Source organism: Nelusetta ayraudi, unplaced genomic scaffold, assembly GCF_046127955.1.
Source record: "Nelusetta ayraudi isolate G7.1 ecotype Tasmania unplaced genomic scaffold, CSIRO-AGI_Nayr_v1 ptg000085l, whole genome shotgun sequence".
In the NCBI taxonomy this organism is placed as follows: domain Eukaryota; kingdom Metazoa; phylum Chordata; class Actinopteri; order Tetraodontiformes; family Monacanthidae; genus Nelusetta; species Nelusetta ayraudi.
The window spans coordinates 2141022-2150278 of record NW_027466135.1 but is presented as its reverse complement, the minus strand read 5'-3'; the positions used below and the strand labels follow the sequence as shown (position 1 = coordinate 2150278).

The following is a 9257-nucleotide window of genomic DNA, read 5'->3' as shown; positions in this document are numbered from 1 at the left end:
TACGGGTGTGTGCGTGTGTTTGCTATTTTCACATGAAAGCCTATGGTTATAAATCATTAATAAGTATGCAGTATCATAACTATGCTTATAACCTTTATAACAAACCAAACCGCTCGAAATTCGGTTGAAAATAGAGCAATTTAGGGCTATTTAAAAGAACATGCACAATAAGAATACATAGTTATGAGTGAGAGGGGCGGAGCGAGGTGACTGTGGCAAGATGGCCGCCAGTGCGGACGTTCGATTCCATTGGCCAGCAGTGCGGATAAGACATCTCGCCTTCTGTTATATATCTATGGTTATAGCAGTGCTCATGAGGTAAAACAACCGGAAGCCAACGTCATCAACTCGCACTCGATGTCTCTGCATATTGCATGGAACTTGGCTGCCATCTAGTGGTTAACTCTCGTAACACTGTCCATTATGAGACATTTCGTCATCTACTCAAATCTTACAATAAAACTGTCAAACAGGCAAGAATAACCCATTTCTCCAACCTCATCACAAACAATAGCAAAAACCCTTGATTTCTTTTCTCTACCTTCAATCTTTTAACCAATACAAATTTTAATCAGGACGTACAGACACCAACAGATTTCTCATTATGATTATTCTCCCTTTTATACTTTTAGTGCCAGTGTTTCCTCATGGGGGGCCCTCCATGGTGGGAGCTACGCCTGGTCTGCCCATAGGGGCGCTGCAGGCCATGATGCCCCCTTGTGTGGACGGCTCCCCATAGTGGCCTTTCCTCATCAGATTCTTCAGTGCCAAGCCGTTTTATCTAATGTCTGTGTGAATATGGGGGTGTGCGTTTGTCTGTGTGCGTTGGTGGGGAGGGGTGGGTCCGTATGGGGTGGGGGGAGGGGCAGTGGAGCTTTTTATTTTTTCTCATTGTTATTATTATGATTGTTGTTCTTCTTATTATTATTATTACCTTTCTTTGTTTTGTTTTGTTTTATTTTGTTAAGCACTGTGGGTTGCACATGTTGTGTATGAGCAGTGCTATATAAATAAAGTTTATTGTTATTATTATTATTATAGAAACATGAAGACACATCAAAGAGTAACATGAGGTTGTTGTTGTGACACTGGACGGTAGAGAGTCTGAATCCCCGTCCCAGGCGCAAATCCTCATGGAGGCTTCTGAGGAGGTCAAAGATGGCCAATCCGTCAATCCCAGCTCCATAACCGGGGTCTATGGAATGAAGCCGCGAGCATTGCGCACTGATCCAGGAGAGCTTTCACCTGGCTTGATGAATCCGTGTCTTCTCATCCTGGATGGCTTTTAGTGCGACCCATGAAGCCTGGACACACGTGTTGTGGATTGGTTGAACGCTGAAGGCTTAGTGACTCATCTTGGATGACGCAATCCTACTTTGGTGCAAGGGGGCCCAGACAGCAACATCATCAAGAGCCAGTAATGGACTCCACAGTGTAGCACTCGTTCGCTCGCCCTCCCTCTCCCATTTTATTTTGTAGAGTCAGATTCTGAAGTCGATTTCACTTTGATTTTCAGAGTGATGACACCCTGGAAAAACTCTCCATCATTATAAACTCTCCATCATTTATTCTCTATTCAGGTTGGAGGGGTGCAGTTTGTCAGAGCTCAGCTGTGATTGGCTGCTCTCAGCTCTGAAGTCCAACCCCTCCCACCTCAGAGAGCTGCACCTGAGTTGGAACCAGCTGCAGGATTAATCAGTGAAGGAACTGAGTGGTTTTCTGCAGAGTCCAGACTGTAAACTGTAAACTCTGAGGTCAGTACTGGTTTGGAACCAGTGGATGATGGTTTCAGCACCAAACACAGTTCATCACACATGTTGAATAAACATTGAACTGAAGGTTGATTCATCTCAAAATGACATCCAGAATATGAAAACTTCATTCTGTTCATGTTTGAAGTAAAAAAAAAAAAAAAAAAGGAAAAGGAAAAGGAAAAACAGGTCATCAGTGGTCATGTAACCAAACATCATTTCAACACACATTAGTTTTGGACTGAGGATTTAATTTCAAGGTGACATTTTCTGTAGTGTCAGATTCTGAAGTCGATTTCACTTTGATTTTCAGAGTGATGACACCCTGGAAAAACTCTCCATCATTATAAACTCTCCATCATTTATTCTCTATTCAGGTTGATTGACTGCAGTTTGTCAGAGCTCAGCTGTGATTGGCTGCTCTCAGCTCTGAAGTCCAACCCCTCCCACCTCAGAGAGCTGGACCTGAGTAGGAACCAGCTGAAGGAATCATCAGTGAAGCCACTGATGGATCTTGTCTACAGCAGTGGCCATCAACTGGAGAGTGTGAGGTTAGTACTGGTTTGGAACCAGTGGATGATGGTTTCAGCACCAAAGCCAGTTGATCCCACAGCAGAGGTCCAGTGTTCCCAGTCACAGTGTGAGAGGAGGATGGTGACGTCCAGCTGCTCCTCATTCATCCAACATCTGCTGCCAAACTGCTTCTTCTCTCAGTTCACCACTCAATTATTGATCAGTTCATCTTCATCAGGCCTCAGTATCAGTCCAACACTCCATGGTCACATGACCTTCTGATGTTCCACACTTGACATGTGACTGAGAGTCTGCTTCTTCTCACCAGTCACTCCATCATCTCCATCAACTCTGTGATGATGCGTTCAAGGACCGTGAGTCCTGACTCCTGCTGTCTCTTCTTATCTTTGCAGGTGGTGGTGAGGATGAGGAGAGTGAAGAGGAGAGCTCCATCTACTGGTGGCTGACAGAACTACAACCAATGGAGCCAAACAGCAAGCTGCACGCACCAACACTGTGTGGGCGTGTCACGACCTTTGACCCCAGTGCAGCCTGGTGGCTGGCGGACTGCTTCTCCCTACAAGCTGCTGTGGTTACGGGGAGAGACGTCCCAGAAGCCACTGGTGGAGCTGAATCCTCAGTGGAAGAAGCAGGACTTGGAGCAGCTGCTCAGTGAAGGCAGCAGCAACACAACCACTGCTTCTGCTCTCATCATCCACGGCTGGAACATCTCAGCATGAAGGTTCCACACATCAACAACACACTGCTCTGCTCTCACTTCAGACTTCTATAACATCTTCATTTTGGAGGTGAAAAATACTTTTCAAGAGACTTTATTTCTGCTTCATGATCTTAAATAAGGAAATCATGTGGAAAAGATAAAGTGATTCACAACACCTGTGATGGGAACTCAAGTCATTATTGAATCATAAGTAAGACAAAAGAAGTTTCCCTCAAAATAATTCATGGTTTTGATGCTTGCCAGATGTTTGTGTGGAGATTTCAGAAGGACGTCAATGAATCAGAAGGAAACCAGATCATTTATTTTATGTGATTATGTTATATCATCCTAACTTTGTTACGAGCTCAAACATTATATTTCAATGATTCAATATTCTGACAATAAAAGCCATCACAACCTCTGACCTGTGTGACCTTGACCTCAACTGACGTTTCATTTCTGCTGCTTTAACACTTTGATTATATATCCCCTGAAGTCCTGCCATGGGGATTCTCCATATCTGAATAACTTGTGTACTCAAACCTTCTGTAGGCCATACCCACTTCTCCACTCGGTCTCAACATAAACCACATGAATCAATGAAAATAAATCTCACTTTTACAAACAAATCCAATTCAGTTCAAATATAATTTAAATAAAATAAATGATACATTATAATTATTCACCAACAGATAAATCAATGAAAGATATGAGGTGGTTTGCCCTCTCTGGGTCGGTGGGGAGGCCCTGCCTCAGGGGGAGGAGTTCCAGCATCTCGGGGTCTTGTTTGGGACGCCTCCCTGGGGAGGTGTTCCAGGCATGTCCCACCAGGAGGAGACCCTGCTGGAGGGACCAGGTCTCTGGGCTGGACTGGGAAGCCTTGGGGTCCCACTGGAGGAGCTGGAGGAGGTGACTGGGTCCAGGGAAGTCTGGGGGTCTCTGCTGAGGCTGCTGCCCCCGAGACCTGACTCCAGATACAGCAGTAGAAGATGGATGGATGGATGGATGCCAGGTGATAGAACATTTCATAAAAACAGACTCTGCATTATAACTTCTATTCCACTCTAAATAACTAACTCCAATATAACTGCACTCGTCCTTCTCTCACATTACATTGGATCACAATGACCAAACAACACAACAAAGACAATGATCCAACTGTACTGCCACGTCCAGACTCAGTGTAGGTCTGTAGGCCTCTTGGACCTTCATGTGAACCACTGCGTGTTGACTGGAGGTGAAACATGACTGACTGCTGTCCTCCTACCTGGACAATGCAATCTCACTTTCAATCTCACAGCCACTAAAAAACCTGATTGTGATTGAGAGGTCCTCAGCAGCCAATCACTGTTGGGAGTCCAGCCTTCAAACACTCCTCCTGAATCCACAGTCACATCTGTGAGCATCTGGAACTTTGGCCCTGATCCTCCACACCACACACCTTGGGATGACAGCGCCACCTACCTGGATCCTTTCAGCAGCCAGTCCATGCTCTGATCCGTTTCCACTGTGGCCTGTTGTGTCATCTGGACCGGAGTCTGGATCATCAGTGTCCAGGTTCATGGAATCTGTCAGAGTGCCGCCGTCCTGTGATGTAATGATAGAGAATCACTCTATTTATACTAATGTGCAGAACCACTAGAGTCTCATTTCTTCACTGCTGTCAGCAACAAGCATTTGGTGTCACACTGTTGTACAACACTTATGGGCTAATTAATAAGAAATGACATATTTATGAATCACCCGCAATGCCCAGATTGTTGCTGCTTATCTGCTGATATGAGCCGTCAACTGTTGCAATATAGAACCACGGGCAGGAAATTACAATTAGTGTAGAGTGTATTATAATTTAAAAGTTTACTAACGGTAGTTCTTTAAAGAATTTAGCAGGGATGGAACAGGCTAACGTGACGACGTCACCTGTAACACGGTAGGAGCTCAACCTGCTGTCACGGCGAAAACTCTGTGTTACGTCCCGTCTAGGGGGACCGAGACGCAACGTGTGGGACACCTTCCCCCACTCCCAAGTCTCATTAATTTCTCACAGCAGTTGGCAGTTTCAACAAAAAACATTTATGAATCAGTAAATGAAATAAACAAAACAACTTAACCGGTGGGCAGCAAAGGCTTCAGGGTGGGCCCAGGCCAAAATAATAAACCAAACTCCAACTTGCTCACCTTAAGAACTAACTAAAGAAAGAAAGAGAAGCCAAATACAGAAAGGCTAACCTCCCTACATACTTAATAAACAGGAGAAAAGAGGGGACAAAGAAAATGGCAGCCCACCCCCTTTTTTTTATTAACCTTTTTCAATGAACTCCAAAACATACATGGTCAAAATCCATATTATTATTGTTGTTTTGTTTTTTTAATGCTCATACAAAACAAAAAAAAGTGGAGGGAGAGTCGTCTGAATTGGGTTCAGTGAGGGTCACATCCACTTGTAGCGCATTATTTCCAGGAAGCTTCTCCTGTTACGAATTCTCCGTTGACTAACTCACTCAACCGTGATTGGTGTGGTGGAGTGACGAGCACACAGCACGTGACCTCTACGATGAGCTTCCTCCCACGGAAGTACCATAGGAGGACACGGATTAAATAGTATGGCTTGTCCACCAGAAGGCTGTATTATGGTGTACGTAATATAAAACTTTGGCCCAGTTCTGCTTGTATTGCATTGTATTGGTTGGTGTTCCTGAAGTTTCATTTTTCGTCCCTTTTTATTTTTTACATCCATGTTTGTGATGAAATAGTACTGTGAATCGCTAGTTCGCATTGCATGCTGGGAAACAGCGTCACTCAAGGAAGTTTTGGCTTCGCTGACACGGTCCTGGAGGGAAGTGGGTTTTAGTGCACTGGAACGGGATGACTGTGTTTAATCAAGCAGTACAAACCTGATTAATTGTCTTAATACTTCACTTCGAATGGCCATATTGTTTAGGATTAGAATTAGATGACACTTCACAATATTTGCAAATATTCAATTTGACCAGCAGGTGTCAGTAGAAGACGAAATTTCATGTTGACTATTTCCTAATGGAAGTGCTCTCTTGACGGATGGAGTAAAAGGAAAATGGCCAGCTGCAGCAGAAAAGTGGACCCATATATATATATATATATATATATATATGGCCGATATGTGCTGTGCTTTACAGTGAAACGTAAATGTGACGTATCGGCTTCGGCACCATTCAGATCAAATAAAGACCAGACAGGGACAGGAAAAAGAGTTTCGCTGTTGTTTTACACGCAAAACTACCGGGGTTGTCGCGTGAGCTTGCAATCCTGGCGTAAACTGATGGAGACGCCTCGCTCGGAAAATGCGCTTCAAAGTGCGCACGCACTGCAGACGCGCCGGAGATCCTGGGAGATGCTGCTGGCAAAACGTCTGCGTCACACACACACGCACACCAATTATCCCTAACCTATGCGCTGGAAAACACAAAAATATACAGCAAAACATCTTAACTTAAACACACTTTTATTGATAAAATAAATGCACATGGGAACATGTTGACCCATTTAATCCTTTCTTTCTTTATCATTGGACTACAAATATATTTCTGAATGACTTTTCCTGTTTTATAGGAGGTGGATCTTTTTGACTTGCTCATTTTAAAAGTAGCTTGCATGTTGAAAAAGTGTGAGCACCCCTGATCTATGCCCTTTTCCAAGTCCCACAATCACTTTCACTGTCATCTGCCTGATTACACCCATGCCATTTTCAGAAAAAAAATGCACAAACAGAATACATTCAAAAAATGTATCATACACATAGTTATCAAGTCAAGTTATTTATTTATTGTCATTGTTGAACAAAGTTAACAACAACATTTGTTTGGAGCATCCCCATAACCACTGGCATCAGTACCCATAAAAATAATCATAAATAAGCGAGAAAAACAAAACAAAAAAATATATATATATAATTTATGTACAGAAATTATTTGGTCATTCATTTTTTGCAATTCATAGTCATTCCCAACAGACATAACAGACACAAAAATTCAATGCATCACACGTGGTTCAGACACAGCTTGCCTGTGATTGTACATTTGGCCAGTAGGTGGTTTCGTGTGCACATGAAGCTTCGAACCAGTTGGCTCAAGTGGTTCAATGCCTCATGAGGCTTCACCTCACCATCACTAGTCGTGACACACAGCTTGCTGTTTGGCTCCACTTGTTGTAGTTCTGTCAGCCACCACTAGATGGAGCGCTCCTCTTCAGTCTCCTCCTCATCCTCCCTCACCTCCACCTGTAGAGAGAAGAAGAGACAGCAGGAGTCAGGACTCAGGGTCCTTGAACGCATCATCACAGAGACGCTGACTGTTGATGGAGATGGTGGAGTGACTGGTGAGAAGAAGCAGACTCTCAGTCACATGTCTAGTGTGGAACATGTGAAGGTCATGTGACCATGGAGTGTTGGACTGATACTGAGGCCTGATGAAGATGAACTGATCAATAATTGGGTGGTGAACTGAGAGAAGAAGCAGTTTGGCAGCAGATGTTGGATGAATGAGGAGCAGCTGGACGTCACCATCCTCCTCTCACACTGTGACTGGGAACACTGGACCTCTGCTGTGGGATCAACTGGCTTTGGTGCTGAAACCATCATCCACTGGTTCCAAACCAGTACTAACCTCACACTCTCCAGTTGATGGTCACTGCTGTAGACAAGATCCATCAGTGGCTTCACTGATGATTCCTTCAGCTGGTTCCTACTCAGGTCCAGCTCTCTGAGGTGGGAGGGGTTGGACTTCAGAGCTGAGAGCAGCCAATCACAGCTGAGCTCTGACAAACTGCAGTCAATCAACCTGAATAGAGAATAAATGATGGAGAGTTTATAATGATGGAGAGTTTTTCCAGGGTGTCATCACTCTGAAAATCAAAGTGAAATGTTGACTTCAGAATCTGACACTACAGAAAATGTCACCTTGAAATTAAATCCTCTGTCCAAAACTAATGTGTGTTGAAATGATGTTTGGTCACATGACCACTGATGAACAGAATGAAGTTTTCATATTCTGGATGTCATTTTGAGATGAATCAACCTTCAGTTCAATGTTTATTCAACATGTGTGATGAACTGTGTTTGGTGCTGAAACCATCATCCACTGGTTCCAAACCAGTACTGACCTCAGAGTTTACAGTTTACAGTCTGGACTCTGCAGAAAAGCACTCAGCTCCTTCACTGATGAATCCTGCAGCTGGTTCCAACTCAGGTGCAGCTCTCTGAGGTGGGAGGGGTTGGACTTCAGAGCTGAGAGCAGCCAATCACAGCTGAGCTCTGACAAACTGCACCCCTCCAACCTGAATAGAGAATAAATGATGGAGAGTTTATAATGATGGAGAGTTTTTCCAGGGTGTCATCACTCTGAAAATCAAAGTGAAATCGACTTCAGAATCTGACTTTGCAAAATAAAATGGGAGAGGGAGGGCGAGCAAACGAGTGCTACACTATGGAGTCCATTACTGGCTCTTGATGATGTTGCTGTCTGGGCCCCCTTGCACCAAAGTAGGATTGCGTCATCCAAGATGAGTCACTAAGCCTTCAGCGTTCAACCAATCCACAACATGTGTGTCCAGGCTTCATGGGTCGCACTAAAAGCCATCCAGGATGAGAAGACACGGATTCATCAAGCCAGGTGAAAGCTCTCCTGGATCAGTGCGCAATGCTCGCGGCTTCATTCCATAGACCCCGGTTATGGAGCTGGGATTGACGGATTGGCCATCTTTGACCTCCTCAGAAGCCTCCATGAGGATTTGCGCCTGGGACGGGGATTCAGACTCTCTACCGTCCACTGTCACAACAACAACCTCATGTTACTCTTTGATGTGTCTTTATGTTTCTATAATAATAATAATAACAATAATAACAATAAACTTTATTTATATAGCACTGCTCATACACAACATGTGCAACCCACAGTGCTTAACAAAATAAAACAAAACAAAACAAAGAAAGGTAATAATAATAATAAGAAGAACAACAATCATAATAATAACAATGAGAAAAAATAAAAAGCTCCACTGCCCCTCCCCCCACCCCATACGGACCCACCCCTCCCCACCAACGCACACAGACAAACGCCCACCCCCATATTCACACAGACATTAGATAAAACAGCTTGGCACTGAAGAATCTGATGAGGAAAGGCCACTATGGGGAGCCGTCCACACAAGGGGGCACCATGGCCTGCAGCGCCCCTATGGGCAGACCAGGCGTAGCTCCCACCATGGAGGGCCCCCCATGAGGAAACACTGGCACTAAA

At 44.2% G+C, this 9257-nt stretch overlaps 1 protein-coding gene across 1 annotated transcript in view; it reads left to right on the top strand.

Moving 5' to 3' along the window:
* Positions 1 to 313: 313 nt before the first annotated feature.
* LOC142901280 (ribonuclease inhibitor-like) overlaps positions 314 to 9257 on the top strand; it is a 128657-nt gene continuing 119713 nt past the window's right edge. Inside the window, exon 1 of the mRNA XM_076045738.1 lies at positions 314 to 318. Coding sequence (XP_075901853.1) covers positions 314 to 318 — 5 coding nt within the window. The remainder of the gene's footprint in view (positions 319 to 9257) is intronic.